Source organism: Cebidichthys violaceus, unplaced genomic scaffold (genome assembly GCF_023349555.1).
Source record: "Cebidichthys violaceus isolate CVI_PGR_0920_01 unplaced genomic scaffold, fCebVio1.0.p SCAF_13, whole genome shotgun sequence".
Classification (NCBI taxonomy): Eukaryota; Metazoa; Chordata; class Actinopteri; order Perciformes; family Stichaeidae; genus Cebidichthys; species Cebidichthys violaceus.
The window spans coordinates 8,936,955-8,954,677 of NW_027176296.1; the positions used below are offsets into that span (position 1 = coordinate 8,936,955).

A 17,723-nucleotide genomic window follows, 5' to 3' on the forward strand; every position below is an offset into this window, starting at 1 on the left:
TATTTTTACTTGACAGATCTTATGTCACCTCTTCTGTCACCTGCATGCTCCCTCTGTACAGTTCAGTGTCAAACAATTACACACAGCCACCTGTTCTAGTAGCTGCTCAAGCCTTCGAGCACGGTGTAAAAGAGACTTGTGGTCATGTTGGAGAACAATGGGCTGCTTGCTCTGATTATGACTCACCTTCACTCAACTCTCTCTTCACAGAGAATATATATCAAAGTCAAATTTTAGCCACCTATAAGAAGGCCCATCTAAAAAAGATAAATAAGGAATATCAGTTGAAGTGTATGCTATATTTATAATATTTTCTCTTACAGCCAGCCCCCCTATTCTGATAGGGAATTGAACTGAAAATTAAACTTATCTATACTGTTTTTGTCAACGGAGCATATCAAAGTTTGGTGGCTTTGAAGAGAGCATTGATAAGTTGTCCTTTCAGTTCAGCTCCCCTTCGGAAAGGAATGTCTGACAACTAGATAAAGATGTGAAAATATTCTCAACATAGTGTATACACTTAAACCAACATTGATTTTTGTGAGTCTTTCTTTTAGGTGGCTAAAATAGGTTTTGCTGCTGCCCCCGTACACAGCTTTGCTGTCTGATTCTCCTAACTGGGGGCGTGCCAGTCGTCCATCTACTGTGCGTAAACTCAGACTATGGGGAAGAACCTCAGACAACACCGCATCAAAAACACCCTGTCCCTTTAAGGTGTAAAATCATGAACTGAGGTCTTCTAACTTTTAAACTCAAGGTGAGCGCTGAGATGTACCCCTTCAAATAAGGCGTTATTGTAGGAAGTGGTCAAAATGTGCTACATAAAGTGACAAATCAAAAAGAACTTCAGACAGAGTGTCAGGATTTAATTAAACTGTCTGATCATTTATGAAAGCATCGTCACACACAGAAAACTGGACCAAGGCCACCTCGTCTGGGCCAAAAGAGGTGGAATGAAGCCAATAGAGAAAGGAAACACATCACAGTAATAACACCACGGGCCAATTATACTTAACTACTGCCTTCTGTCACAACTGGGTCACTGGGTCTTCACCATGATGAGTGGAGTAAGTGTATGTGTCCGTGTGGTAGAGGATCTGGTTTGCACATGTGTCATTATTTAATAAAATATTTCTAGAGGCAGCATTCTGTGTTCCTGTTTTGTAAGCTTAGTGTTAGACACAGAGGTAATATCAAAAAGTTTTCCTTTTTTAAATCATATTTGTAGTCATTGCTATATTGTATTGAGCGTAATAATTTCCTTTCTTGAGATATACTTCAGAGGTTACATCTCTAATGGATGGAGCAGCTTCTATATAGCTGGGAAAGCAAATATTCATTGACAAAAAGAACACAAAGCTTATATTCCAAGCTCAAAATGTCTTTTTTCTGCTTTTGTCATTGGAAATTTGCCAAATCTACTTTTCTTTGTAACTAAAATGCAGAAATTAAGCAGAAATAAAAAGTATCCGTGGACCTTAAGCCTCAAACCTCTCCCATACAAACACATTTGTACATTTTGAAGGTACTCTGAATTTTTCTTGGGTGATATTTTTGGGATGTTAACTTGTGGGCATTAAATGTCGGCTATTTAAATGTAGTTGTGGGATTTAGTGGTGGTAAAACCTGCGCTCAGCAGGCATTGCAAAGTGGAATTTCATGGGCAGCAAGGCATGAAAACTTGCAGATGGGCCACGGCAGCCTGGGATTCACGCTCTCACAAGTTTCTCTGGCTAAACAGACTTATCTCACTATTCTGGTTGCCTTTTCGGTGTGACAGTCAATGCTTCACACATTTAGGCAAACAGGACTAGTATTATTACTCATCATGGCTCAAAATTCCATTTAAAATCATTTTCAGGGTCTGCCCAGTCAGCCCAATGGTTTCAAATAAGATTATTATTTATTATGTTTGGCCACAAAACCCATGACTACTAAATAACTTAGAGACTGCCTGCAAGTTATTGGGTGGAAGACACAGAGGGAAAGATCGGATAGTGGAGTTCAAAATGGAGGCAAAAAATGGGAAAGGTAGAGACCAAGAGAAGAGAGACTAAAAAAAGATAGAGACAAAGCTAAGACTCCTCAAAGAAAACCTTTTGAAAAGATAAATGGAAAGTTTGCACATCAAAAGACACACAGGTCAGGTATGAATCAATATCTCAAGCAAGAGCACAGCATTAGTGAGGTATAACATCAAGCAACATCAAGAAACTCTGTGAAACCAAACAAAAGCTAAATTATTTTTCGTACGAACCCGGTTCTCCTGTTAAGAGAATGTCAAAGAAAAGGTCACGGTATTCATTCTTCAACCTGCTACAGCAGCCAAAAAGCTGATGCATAAGTGCACGAATGCATATGTGTGTGTGTGAGTTTATGAGAGAGAGAGAGAAAGAGAAACAGAGAGAGAGAGAGAGAGAGCGAGAGAGAGAGAGAGAGAGAGAGAGAGAGAGAGAGAGAGAGAGAGAGAGAAGGCCCAAGAGACAGAGTGAATGAGACAGGGAGTGCAGGTATACAGAAGGTTTTTTGCATATGTGCAGGCTTGCTAACAGCAGTATGGTTATTTATAGAGATGCACCAATTGAAATTTTCTTGGCAGATTTCGCTTACTGCTTTTATTAAAGTCTGACCTGCCGCTTCCAATTTTTTTAAAAACTGTCCCAAAGCCGGTGTAAAAGTGTTTACAAAAACACAGTTCAAATGATTAGAAAATCCATTTTTGTATCTTTGTTTAAATACTTGCCTTAAGAATAAAAATCTTGGCATTAGTATTTTTTATCATATACTATAAGCTGAAGTATAAGTTTACCAGGTTATATATCTCTCTCTAATATCCATCTTATATTGCTGTGAAAAACAAACTGTAGTTTTCAAGTTTCTTGCCAAAAGAGTCATTTTACAAGATTACATTTGAACACATCATGATAATAATATAATTTAACTTCGCCCAATACAAATTTTTACTGAATAGATTGAACGCATCATCGCGAGTCAATGTAACCTCTGTTAACGTTAGCTGTTTATCTCTGTGCTGTGGGCAGACAAGAATAGGATTATTTATATATATTTATATATATTAAAATATTTTGGTTGTCCCTGCACTGTTTATTTTGGACTTGCAGTTGTGACAAATTGTGAGCTTTATGTCTTCTTCACTCTTGCTGAAGAACTTACACAGACAACATGAGGCTGAGGCGGTGAAGTGTCTATCTGTGCAGCTGTGTGTCAATGTAAAACATATCATGTGGCACACGTGTGTAAATGTGTCCGGCAAAAAATTTATGAAACTGATTGGCCAGTCACCGGTCATGTCCGATGAGCTGAAAATTGGCCAGTTTTTATCGGCAGCCAAACGATCGGTGCATCTCTAGTTATTTGTATGTGCCATTTTTTTTGTATGTGTGTGTGCAGCACTAGCCTCTCTTCTTCTTCCTACTACAGACATGTGTAAAATGTTTAAGCCAATCATCTAGCTTCTTCATTTAATCTTACTAAACCTCTGAGAAAATGCAATGAAAACAGACATCAATAGCAACATGGGAAGCAAAAACCCCTCAAAAAGGTTTCAGGGTACACTTCACCTCGAGGAAATTATATGCAAACACACATTTACGTCAAATATAGACAGGTTTAAAAAGCTAATGAAAACACGAGGAGTTCTGTGAAAATAACGAAGAAAATGTGTATGAAAATTCTTGCAAAGAGTATTGAACCCAACAGGATAATGCAGTTGTTGCATGCAAGGTCACATCACTATCCATTATGCTCTCACACACACACACACACACACACACACACACACAAAACAATGCATCTTTTTAAGTGCGTGTATGTGTGAGAGAAAGAGAGAGAGAGAGGGGGGGGGGGGGGGGGGGGGGGGGGGCCTCTCAGGTCCCATTGAGAAGGTGTCACCCTTCTTGCAAACATTCAAGCTCTGCTGCAATGACACATAATAGGGTGTGGGGGTGGAGGGCACAGAAAGAGAGGGAGGGTTGTCGTTGGTTAAACGGCCTGTGAACACATGCCAGAAAAGAAGAAAGACGGAAAAGAGACCTTGGATAAGGCGAAGATGGAGGGAGAGGACGAAGCGGGGAAAGGAGATCTGATGAAAAACATTTCATCCTTCACTACGCAACAAGCACGACAAACAGAGACTCAGTCCTCCCACCAGAATATGCCTTCCCCATCTACATCTGGTTCATCCACGCAGCGCAGCATCTTTAAACTGTGAGTTGAAAGCTTTGCAAAGCATCCCAAACAGCTGAAGTACGTTTTGAACGTCAATACGTCCTGAGAGACTCCTGATGCTGCTCCAGCAACTACAGCACAACAGCTTTTTTACTTCAAACACAGTCCAATAATCCCCACATCACAACTCCAACAGAAAGGAGTTTTTATCAGGAGTTTCAGAGGATAATCAGAATGGGAGGCGTTCTATTTTTTGCTCCTCAAACAGCAGTGAAAAATGTGCTCCTTACAATTGATTCCTTTGCTATTTAATCACCCCTCCGCTCCTCCCCCGCCTCCCCAGCCCCTTCATGTTGACAGCGTCAGTGTGTTGTGATAAATAAGCATGCTGCAGGTAAAAGTGTTTGATTGTGAAGCCTAAAAACAGAGGTTCTACGAGATTTTGTGTCACACCAGACATTTTTTGTGATAACCGGTATTACTGAGCACTAGCTATATCATCAAAGAGTGACCCCCCCTCCCTCCCATTCCCGCAGCAAATGACAAGCAAAATCCCCTCAAGGTAAAAGACCCGTTCCCAGGCTTAGCTGGAAAGGCGTGTGTATAAAGGAGATACAGTACCTTATGTGTGTGTGTGTGTGTGTGTGTGTGTGTGTGTGTGTGTGTGTGTGTGTGTGTGTGTGTGTGTGTGTGTGTGTGTGTGTGTGTGTGTGTGTGTGCGTGTGTAATCTACATAAACAGCTCCCTGCAGGAGGGTAGGGGACGAGAGGAAGAGAGCGAGACAGAAAAAGTGAGAGAAACGGTGTTGGGCAAGGTGGAACATGCAAAAGAAAAATATCTGAAAATATGTTAACTACTGCTTGAATCATTTTTTTCAGCAGTATTATTGCTTGGTCTATAAGTGTGAAAAGTCCCCATAAGCAGTTCCCAGAGAGCCATGGTGGATGGAGGATGTGCTCTGCCGTTGGTTTAGCTCCTCCAAAACTGACAAGAACACAGGTGTTGCATTTGAAAGGAATATTTGGTGTGATATTTGTGGAATAGGTACAAACATTAGATTAAGCTAACATCAGCAACATAAGATAATGTAGACTGCTGTAATCTGTTGTGCAAAATTGCAAACAGTCTTGTTTTTGTAATAACGTTTTGTGCAACAATTGATATGCAAACACTGCAGAGAGAACCCAACATATGCATTATGTCTGTATTTGTTCTTTTCAACTGAATAGAAGTGACAAAACTGATTTTAAAGAAAGTTGTGTAATTATGTATGCATTAACTGTTACAATTAACAGTAAAGGGCCAATGGGAAAAGAGCTCAAAGAATTCAAATCAAGCTTACATTTCTGTTTAACTTGTCAACAAAAGCACAGGCTTCACACTGACACTTTGAAAACCCTAACAAGTGCTTTATTATTATTATTATTATGATGATGGCTTTAATTTATTGGCTGTAATTATTACATTTAGAAGAATAAAAGCTCAGCATTTCAGGTTTGGTACTTCAGATTTGTATGACCGCAACTAAACCTGTATAATAAGGATACAATTTTAGCATCTTCATCAGTTTGTGTTTTCTGCTGCCTAACGATACAGATGATATTTGGGTGAGATCTGAGTTTATATTCGCTTTCGGAGTCCTTTTTTCTTTTTTTGACACCTTCAAAGCCTCTTTCCATCTGCTTTCTCTCTTCAAGAGTTAGTCCAGAGAATCAAATCTAGTTTCACCAATCTGAGAACAAACACGTGTCAAAAATTCCAACAAACTTGCACAAACACACAGATGAATGCATGAACCAAATTTGCCAAAACCTTTACTCTTACTTTAAAAAATGAAAAAAAAGATTTCCTGCTTTGAAAAACTGTCCTGTATTATTTGACAGGAGACACTGAAGCAGAGTGGGATGTAATTCAATGTAACTCAAACTTCAGGATAAAACCAAGACGGAGAGGAAAGGGAAGAGAAATACCAGACAATACAAGAACAGTAGAACTTAGAGCAGCAGAGCGAAGAGAAAAAGTAGAGTATAGAGAAAGAAAGGAAACAGAACAGAGAAAGACTGAGGGATAGCAACTGGAGTAAGAGAAATGTCATCAGAAAAGGGAGTCTAGTCTCTTTCCTCCACTTTGTAACTTCCATGAGTAACTTCTCATGAAAACTTTTGACATGGAGCACTCAAGGGCCGTGTTTCGGTGTCAGCCCAGCAGACTGGTATTAGCAGCCATGTTTTATTCATCAGCATTCTAAGTTCATTCGCCGCTCCCCAACTGCATATACCAGGCAACAGAGCGCAAGGTGAAAAACAGGATTACAGCAAATGTAAATAATAAAATGGAGGCACATGAAGATATTCTGTTAATCTGAGCTGGGGATTAATGCCATGATACCCTGTCAGACACGGCTGGGTTGGGGGGGATAACAACAGCTAAACACGACAACACAGGCACAAAGAGACACTAGAATGAGACACAGCTAAACATACACACACACACACACACACACACACACACACACACACACACGCACACACACACACACGGCAGGGAAATAGGATTGTAGTGTTATTGGAGGTTGACTTTGAACGATAAGTGACTTTGCAGCAGAGCAGACAAACAACACAAGGTAATCTGTCGAAAACCGACGAGCTAATTCTGACAGAAAAGACAAAAAGGAGTGGGGTGATGTGTACAGAAACGGAGAGAATAAAGAGAGCAGGAGAGAAAGAACAAGAATTAAACTTCTGAAAGAAAGAGATGATTATCACTCAACCACATTTTCCCTTTCTTCTTTAGCAGAAACACAGTTTTGTTTTTGGTTTATTGGCTCCTCTAACAAATTACTAACTCACTTGTTTCCTCTCCGTCCACAATATGTTACATCTCAAATAAGTTTTAACTGTCTAGTACTGTTCTGCATTGGTCATAAGGCCAGAAGAAGTTATGCTATGTTCAGGGTCAGCATCATTGTTCCTCAGGTGAGAGCCAAGGCCAGAAACAAGTCTTTATTTTTACTTTATTTTATTTCTTTCAAAAACACCTGGACTGTCTGTGAAACCAGGACTATGCTACTGGCCCTGACCGTCTGTCAGCTGCACTCTTGCTGTTGTGTTTGTGAGACAGTGGATGTGATCGTGGGTGAGATATTCAGTTTTTCATCTAAAAAAGTTGATGCTCTAACATTTTTATATGCTTCAATACATTGACGGAATTCACACTGCAACCTCTTCATGAACGCTTTCAAATGTGATAATCCACAAACTTAGTATTAAGGGTTGGTCTGTTTTAATATGCAGGCTTTCGGCGCATTACCAGCAATCACAAAAAAGGTTTTATTGTACACACAGAAATACTACACAACATCAATATCTTTAAAAAGGAAACTCAAAGTGGCTATTTCGAAGATGTTCATTTAAGTTAATTAATCTATTATGTCACTACACATGACCAAATTAAGTGACACAATGGTGATTGAGCCTATGGCCCACTGATGAAAAAAATGCAGAATTTTTGCAGTATGGGGAATATATATATATATATATATATATATATATATATATATATATATATATATATATATACACATATACATATATATATATATATATATATGGCCCACTGATGAAAAAAATGCAGAATTTTTGCAGTATGGGGAATATATATATATATATATATATATATATATATATATATATATATATATACACATATACATATATATATATATATATATATATACATATATATATATATATATACATATATATATATATATATACATGTATATATATATATATATATATGTATATATATATATATATATGTATATATATATATATAGTAATAATCTAATATAAATAATAGAGAAAAGCAGCAGAAATGCTGTATTGTGTTGTGCAAACCAAACATTTCCTACTGCTGCAGCTTCATATTCAAATAATTTAACAGAGTTGACTTTTATTATGAAGTAGTCAGAGGAAATGCAATGCAATTGTTACTGAGCTTAACATTGACTGCAAAAAAATGCATCTGCAAAACAAGACAACTGCCATTTTCGGTATTTACAGTATTTGACAGTGGCTCAGTTTGAAATGGAACAAGAACAAGCAGCCACAGTGAGCTGTTCGATGAAGAGACAGTTCACTTCACACAGGAATTGATGATAACTATCTGAGCTGGTAGCTGAGAGCTTCCTGTTCAAGTTGGCAGCATTCCAGTGTGCCAACTAATGTCTAGGACATTAGAATATCACTTGGAGAAAATTGGAAATATTTCAAAGATACTTTTGAACTGTTGCGCAATGAGTTTAAACCATCCTTTAAACCATCATCCCTCAAGGTAACCATCCAGAACCTATGCATTAAAAACAGAACATGACATTTAGGAATGTTATCAAACTCTTTCAGTTTCTTGACGCTGTCCTTACTTGTTTCCCCTATAAACAACCCAGTAGCTGAATATTAAGTAAACTTTGTTCTGATAAATATGCCTTTATATTAAATGAAGCGAGGAGGAATACAAAAAAAAAAGAATAAAAGAGAACAAAAAGACAATGTAGCATTTTTGGGTGGTTGTTTTTTGTGTATTTCACACCCACAAAGACAAAATAAATGAGTCCTCAGGCCGAGGCAAGCTCACTTTGCTTTCTCTGACACACACATACACTTCTGACAGTGCAGATTCTCACCCACTGAGACTCACTAATTGGATTAGAAGTATGCAGATGGAAAGTGCAGTCTCACTTTTATCTCTCTCTCTCTCTCTCTCTCTCTCTCTCTCTCTCTCTCTCTCTCTCTCTCTCTCTCTCTCTCTCTCTCTCTCACACTCTCACAGCAACTGCTTCCTCCTTGTAGGTTTGCAGCATTCCATACCTCTGCCCTTCATCTCAATACAGAGCCACTACACCCAAGCTCTGGAGAAAGAGAGAGATGGGGTCACAAATGCAGAAAAAGGGAGCTAGAAAGGCAGCAAGAGGTAGAGAGTGGGCAAAAATTAGAGAGCAGAGAAAGAAAGAGAGAGCAAACGCCTCAGGCTAGCACTGACCTCAGCTAAAATTACCCTGCTGCTGTTTTGCACCGCAGCACCCAACACCTATTCAGCACACCAGGTATTGTTAGCTTGTAGGGCATGATACAGTGTCCGACAAAGGTGCCCTGCCATATTTGGGGTTTGTCAACCGTCAGGCTTGCAATGTTGCACGTGTCTACTTGATTATGTTAAATATTCAATCTTCAAGGAATGCATAATGTTGTAGAGTGGACTGGCCAGCTGGCAGTCTAACTCTTTAATATGTCAACAGAGGGACAGAGGAGACTAGCATCATGTAAAAAAAGAAGCCTGGCATTTTTAACAAGAGCTTGTTGATTGGGGCATTAATGTGAATGAAACACAACATAAATAAAGGGCCTAGTATAGCTGATGAAAGTTTTACTTTTGGTACTGTTTTTGGAACAATTTCAGAAAAACCTTTAGTCACTACCCAACATGATAATAATAATAATAATAATAATAATAATAATAATAATAATAATAATAATAGTCATTATCATTTAAAATCATTTCTATATTTTATGTAATGTTTATCAAAACTCTTACACAGAACTGTCAGAACTGTCAGATGCAGCCCTTGTGTGTTAAGTGTCAGCGTTTAACTTCAGGGCTGCCTAAGATTCTAAATTATTTTGATTGACTGTCATCCCAACATACAGTAGTAAGTGAAAGTGTTAGCATGGGGCATGAGGGACACACACATGGAGTTTGTATTCATTTTCTCCTCACTTAAAGCAGCATTTCCTTTATGCCCCCCAAAGAGGAACCAATTCATGCTAACAAAATGTGAACACATTTGAAATCTTCCTCATTGCAAAGGGAAGTTAGCACTAATTACCAGACAATTTTTTCCAACACATAAACAACTCGGACAGCACATGTGCCGATACTGACATATCTGTAATAAGCCAATACCGGCCAATTAAATTGGCTAACACACACACACACACACACACACACACACACACACAAAGAGAGTCCCACAGTGCCTCAGTCGTCACAGAGCACAGCAGTGGGGTATCTTCCCTGAAGACAGGAGCACTGCAGCTGCGTACACTCGTCACATATATGCACACACACGCATACACACACACACACGCATACACACACACACACACACACACACACACACACACACACACACACACACACACACACACACACACACACACACACACACACACTTGCGCACAACAATACTTTGTCCAATACAGTGTGGTTTCCTCATGTGTTTGCGTGTGTGGTTGTTAATGGACGGAGGTGTGTATATGCTTATCTGTATGTGTGTTTGATGGAGTTAGACACAACAGAAGAGAAATAAAACCTGTTCACAAAGAACTACCGAGTATAAATATGGTCAGTGTGTGTTGAACCCCATAGTTCACCTCAGTGTGTGTTCACATATTTTTATTTTGGAGTCTTTGCCACATAGCTCTGCTAGTGCACACTCATTGTGTGTCAGTGTTTGCGCGCACAATAGATTAAGCTATTGGTCTCTTTGACCTGATACTCCATTAAAAGTCTGACCCCAGCTGTGCTACAGTGAGCAGTGTGTGTGCATGTGTGTGTGTGTGTGTGTGTGTGTGTGTGTGTGTATGTGTGTGTGTGTGTGTGTGTGTGTGTGACAGCAGGTGACCAAAATATGTTTCTGTGAGCCTATCAGCACAATGCCTTTTATGCCTGAAGCGCTTCTCTGCAGTCTCTTATTACAGTGTTGTGTGTGTGTAGGTGTGTGTGTGTGTGTCTATGTGTGGGTGAGTGCGAGAGAGAACGCCTGGCCCTCACACACAAACACAGGGCAGTGGCGTGAAATGTGTTGTGATGTCTTCTCTATGGGAAGCAGGTCTCAGACTGCAGAGGAGACGCTCTCCTTCTCAGACTCATTGTCCTGCTGTGACACGCACGCACGCACGCACGCACGCACGCACGCACGCACGCACGCACGCACGCACGCACACACACACACACACACACACACACACACACACACACACACACACACACACACAGCTCAACAAGCACTTTCTTCCCACCATTATGGTATTCTCTTTCCATCCCCTTGTTTTTGACTGTTGTGAAACAGTAGGGTTTCATTGTTCATTGAGGGTTTAGGATCCAGAATTTGTTCCAATCCTACAGCTTGATGTGTTTTCTAGCACAGTGTGTTACTAAGGCTAAAACCAACTCCTATTTCCATTATGATTGCTTCTTTAGTGTTTAAAGTGTCACGCACACACAATTTTAACAACCTTCATATGGCTTGGTTTATCAATCAAAAGTCAAAAAACCCCAAGACAAATTTCTCCAAAAGCAGACAATGAAGACTAATCTTATCTGATCTAAACACTCAATAATATATAGATATTCAATAAACAATGATATAAAACAAAGAAAAGAAAACCCAAAAAAAATTTGCCTTTTTTTTGGAGAGAAAGGAAGAACAATTGAAAGCTAACATGAGGTTCCGATATGAGATGATTTTACAGTGGCACTTTGGATTAGGCATGTTTAAATCCACTTAAATCCGCTGAAAAAGCGATAAGGCCTTTTTTCTGTATATTCCACAGCCAAAATATAGGTCATACAGAGCCGTGCAGAGGTGGAGAATTGCAGTGCATATGCATACATGTGTGCAGCAGTGTTGTGTTCACCACAAATAAAAGAACACGCATGCACAATCCCCCCCCAACCAACCATCACCATCATCACCACCACTTTACCGTCTCCCAGGGCAACAAGAACAAAATCTACCAAGAGGCATGTTGAGGATGAAGGAGAGGAGGGGAGGAGAGGAGGAGGAAGAGGGAAAGGGAGAGTGAAAGAAAGGAGAGATGAAGGCACAAAAGACAACCAATCCTAGCGAGACTTATTCTAATACAGGTGCTAGAGGAAGGATGTTATAGGGGTAATCCCTGCAGCGACAGACCTGTGTGTGTGTGTGTGTGTGTGTGTGTGTGTGTGTGTGTGTGTGTGTGTGTGTGTGTGTGTGTGTGTGTGTGTGTGTGTGTGTGTGTGTGAACAGGGAACTAGATGGGTGATGTGAATACTGACAGGACCCAATGTCACAATGATAAAGTGGTGTCATGCCATGTTCTTATGCATTTGAAATTTCCCCAACAAGTACTCAAAGCAGTTTTGCGCCGCAAACGCCGGATGGAGTGTGCCGTTCTACAACTGCATGGAATGTTTCCTGCCTCAGATTTGTTTGAAAACCAATTTCAGTGAGTTATAAATGCATTGTCTCAATCCAATACATTTTATGTGAGAACAGCTACAACATCGAGCGTCATTTTACCACAAGTTCAGCTAATTAATCTGCTCGTAGTCAAGTGCAGAGTCTACAATCTTTAACTGGTTAAAGATTGTGGAGATAAACATCAAAAGTTAGCCAGCACAAGAAAGATATATGTTGATATATTTTAAAAACCTTTTTCAAAATGATCAATGCATCATATTTAAATGTATCAAAAATGTTAGAAAGTGTATCATTGTTAAGGTAATATATCTAAACGTGTGATGATATATACTTTAGATCTTATCATTAGAGACATGACAGCTTTTCCATTATAGAGATCATATTTATATATTCAATTTGGAAGTCAGAAGCAAAGACCAATGACAAAAAAAATGAGTGTCAAAGTCCTCCAATAAGATGTGGGAAGGATGCTTAGTGAATGAACGCATCGTGATTCAATTGATGTACAACCTCCTTTAAACGGCACCAATTTAGCTTTGCAACACCACCACGAGTGAATAACAACGTGTTGGGTTTGTTAGGTAAAACTTACCCTCATTTTCTTTACAATATCTCCTCTCCTGTACCCCCCCCCCCCCCCCCCCCCCCCCCACACACACACACACACACACACACACACACACACACATTATCCAAAATGTTCCTATTTTGTCACGAGCTCTCCTTTATAATGTCCTGTTCCTCTCAGTCAAATCTGTCCCATCTTTTCTGGTCCTCTCTCTCCACCTCTTCCTCCTCTCCGCTGAGCTGTGCTGGTGATATTGGGTTTTGGGCAGGGGGCACAGTAGCAGTGCTGGCATCTGCTGGAAGGACTGGCACGCTGCCAGCCACTGAGCATCACTCCGGCAACCAGAGTCACGCTGTTGGATTTATCTCCAACCAACCTGTCAGCTGATGTTCTTTGTGGGCATAAGACGAGTGGGCATAGCCTCTTTGGCACTCGCACTGCCAAGGTGCCCACAGGAGATTTAAAAAAAAAAATGGAGGGAGGAAAAATTCCTTAGTGGGTGCTACAATGCCGGGGATGTGAGACAGCTTTTAGAAGGCACCCAACTTTCAGCGCAGGCTGATGGCTGAAGCACTAAATGACTACAGAGCGTAAGGTGGGTAGGAAGGGATGGAGGTAGCAAAAGTGAGTATAAGGCACAGCAAGAGGTCAAAAGTAGATAAAAAAGGTAGAGACTGAGCAGGTGGAGAGGTTGAGAAAAAGACAGGAAAGCATAACCACTTCTGAAGCTTACAGGATATGTAGCAAAAGGAGTGAGGAGAGACGACAGTGGCAGAGCACATTTCTGCCAAAGACAAAGTGGCTCAGTTAAAAGAACAGTCTGTCACCTTGTGGCTTAAGTACCATTTTCACATTCTCTTTGAGCAACCCTTCAACAGAAACAAGAAAGTAAACCACACCTGCTGGAGGGAAGGAGAGCTCATTAAAATCTAATTCCACTTCCACCAAGCGTTGCCCAATAAATGTCCAACAATCCCAATCAGTCTCTGCAGTGAATGAGACATGCCTGTAAATGTCACAGCATTCATCCAGGAAACTCCAAAGATATTCAGCAGCCACCCTCATGGTGGGCGTGTGAGATGAGAGAATCACGGGTTTAGCGTGCTGGTCCCCAAGATAAGCAATAAATCAATTGGCCACTCATATAACCATACAAGCAATTAGTACCATGACAAATTCATAAGGGATGATTACTCGGCTGGTTGTCCATGGAATTTCCTGAATGTGTCCAGTCAAACCAGAATCCCATACTATGGGTCTTTTTCACATATTCCTGAAGGACATAATACAACATCTGATTGCCCGATATGATATATGCAATTCTGTACTGGAAACTCAAATTACAATCTCCCTGTCTACAGAATCAGAGGCACCCTTGAGAACAGAAAAGCAGCCAATTTGTGATCGGCGACATAACCGTATTTGCATTAGGGCATGCTGCATTACTCAGCAGCGAGTAGTCATACACATACCACTGCAATTTGATCATACTATTTCAGATATGACACAATCTGTGAAGCCATTATATAGCCAGAGCATTAGGAGACAGTATAGCAGGGTGAGCTGATAACAGGACTGGCATTATCTCTGCAGTCACAGCAAGATAAGAGTAATAATATCATGAAATAGCCCTGCTCTGACCCGGTAGGGCCACAGCTCTCTTGTGTCAGAGGTTTCATGTAGAATAAAATAAGTAAGAAATTTGTTAAATTCCTATGCCCATGTGACCTGACCAATGATCCAGGATCAGCAGTTTCTGCACTGACGTCTGCAGACTAACAACTGAAAGGGAGATTCCAGAGGGGCCCAAAGCAAAATAACAAGCAGATTATTCTCAGAATAACTTCATTCATTTCAAAGTTACAATGTGGATCTAATCAGGCATCTACAGCATATGCTTTTATCCAGTTATGTACCAGCTTATATCAAATGGTAGGATGTGTGACCATCATCAAATAATGGTCTGGTGTCGAAGGTGTCCCAATTTTTTGATACTTCACATAAAAACATTTGGGGTCCCTTTTGTAGCAAGCAAAGGCAACATTAAGTTTATCTGCCAACGTAGCAAGAGTCTGGGCTACTTACGACAGTTCTCCTCGTCGCTGCTGTCTGAACAATCATCATCATCGTCACATCTCCACAGGGTTGGGATGCAACGTCCGTTCTTGCACTGGAACTGCCCTGTTTCACACTCCGACTCCGTATTAGTTCCTGTGTTGTCATAAAGAAAACAAAAAACAAGTTGTCAATCAATTCTTTGGTCCATTAAGTGATCAGAATGTGAACATTGAAAAAAAGTAGATATCACATTAACTTAGGAGACTTTTAATAACATAAAATGTAATTAAGTCACTTTAAAGAAAGTCTATTAAGTACCATGGTGGGGGTATTATTGACATTTAGAGAAAGGAGGCAGGGAAAATGCTTTATCAAAACCAGCTAACTGTTTACTGGCTGTGTTTGTTGTTTGTGAGATGAACTGGAAAATTTAAACTATCTCCATTTTTCGAAATAGCCTCTAAAAGACGTATACCTTTACTGCAATAAAGCAGATAATTAATTATGTTCTGGGTATTGTGGGTTGTAAAATGGTAAATAGTTAAAATTGCTCTAAATCTTCTAATACTGTGAGTAGGCTTCCTCCATGATAATTGTTGTAGTGTTTTTCTAAACAATTCAACATTCCCACAACATGATTTACACCTTTCCTGTTATAATATGCTTATGACGGACTTGCTTATATTGTATATGTAGCAATAGGCTTTGGTGCGACCGCAAGTGCCTACCACCAGTGTGTCCTGCTGGCACTTCAACACAAAGATGTGTTTTAGGCAAATCTATTTAAGCGTTTATTTAATTTGTTTTGGCTACAGCTACAAAAGCACCAAGCACAGAAGCTTGCAGCCCTCCCATTACCTCATGCATCCTATTACTAGCAATAACATCAGCCTACTGCATTTAGACACGTGCTGGGGTTTTACGGATCTTTTCTTCCGCGTATTGTCGCCTCATGTCACCGGAGATCGCGTTCACTGCGCGGGCAAAAAGTGGCGACCCACGTGCGAGCCACAGCATGCATCATGACAGAAGTCTTTGAAAGACACATTAGCGCAGCTCTAGGGAAGACGCGGACTACACGGAGAGACGATCCGCGTCTCAGCTGGCACAACGATCCCCCAAAGCGTCGCCGTCCGCGATGTGATGCACATTCAAATCCTCGCTGAGACAAGTGTCTTACCTTTAGCGCCGTGGAGCTCCATGAGTAACAAATGTAATAGCACGAGCTTTCCGACTTCTGTCCACATCTTTAGATCCTGGCGGGGTCTACGGTTGTGTTCATGCAAAGTGAAAAGCCGCTGAAGGATCCCCAACCTCTCACTCTCGCTCTGTGTGTTCCTCTCTCTGCCTCTGCTCCTAAGCGTGTGAATGTGTGCGATCAGAGGCAGGCTCTCCGCTTCCTCTCCCCCTGCTGCCTCGGCTGCAATTTGAATCAGTGACGCGTATGGGCGGGATATCTGAGGATGATGCCATGCAGGTTAATGTAGTAGCTAGAGAAACTACATCTAACTGGGTTCTTAACCTTTGTTAACCAGGGAAGTCATGTTTGCAGACGGTGCGGAAGTCACCGCGTAACGTTAAACAGAGGACGCTTCTCAAACTTGTTCTTTATAAAGACTGTCAAGGGCCTGCAGATCACTGTTGAAAACAATAGAACAAAATAAGTGTTGTTATAACACATATTTCAACCTTTTGGGGACATTCTTCACTCTAAGAGTTGAACAAGAACATTAATGCCACTCTTTTTCCAGTTAGCTTATGTTAGCTATTTGAAGCTATAGCCAAAAGGAAGTAGCTTAAAGATTGTAAATGAGAGGAAACAGCTAGCCTGGCTTTGTCTAAAGTTCAAAAATCCATCCGAAGCTCACAAATTATCCATACAGCTCATGTAATATTCACACCATACATCTTGCTTGTTTAATACCTACAAAAGCGTAACAATTGCAACTTAGATAGATGGAGAGGAAATCAACAATCTTGCAGAGTGTTTCTCTGAGAATGTACTTCTGCACAACATCAGTAAAACCTAGGAGCAGTTTGTTGATTTTAGAAAGACGCACATCGGTGTCTACATCGATGGAGCTGAGGGGGAGCAAGTTAGTAGCTTTAAGTTCCAGCATCACAGACAACCTGACATGGTCCTCACACATCTCCATCCTGGTGAAGAAAGCTCATAAACACCTGTATTTCTTAAGGAAACTTAAGAAGGCACAATTCTGCACCAAGTTGTTACATTTTACAGAGGAGCAATATGAAGCATCCTTACTGAAAACATTACAAACTGCATGTCCACGGCTCAGGACAGGAGGGCTCCACAGCGGGTGATTAAAACCACCCAGAACATCATTGGTATACCCATTTACTGAGCATCAGTGATATTGTTAAAAGAGCCTGCGAAGAGCTGAAATTATATTAAAAGACAAAAAACCCAGCCCAGACACATCCTGTTCACCCTGCTGCCGTCGGGAAAGAGATACAGAAGTATCAGAAGTACCACCAGAATTCAAATCAGCTTCTTTCCTCTGACTGTGAGCCTCCTTAATTCATCCTCTAGTCTCCACATATGATATAGTTTTTTTCTGTGTTTTTTTGTGTAGCAACATTATTGTGCAATGAAAAATAAAATATCCTTGTAACTTGTAACCTGGTAACCTCAAGGTGACAAAA

At 40.4% G+C, this 17,723-nt stretch overlaps 1 protein-coding gene across 6 annotated transcripts in view; it reads right to left on the minus strand.

Annotated features, from left to right (window-relative positions):
• The window catches only part of lrp8 (low density lipoprotein receptor-related protein 8, apolipoprotein e receptor), a 165,792-nt gene extending 149,380 nt beyond the window's left edge, over positions 1-16,412 (minus strand). For all 6 annotated transcript variants that reach the window (XM_068707665.1, XM_068707662.1, XM_068707666.1 and 3 more), the window contains exons 1-2: positions 16,237-16,412; positions 15,084-15,209 (exon numbers count right to left, since the gene is read on the minus strand). In XM_068707665.1, the coding sequence (XP_068563766.1) occupies positions 15,084-15,209; positions 16,237-16,303 (193 nt within the window). In that variant the 5' untranslated portion in view covers positions 16,304-16,412. The remainder of the gene's footprint in view (positions 1-15,083; positions 15,210-16,236) is intronic.
• Positions 16,413-17,723: the final 1,311 nt, after the last annotated feature.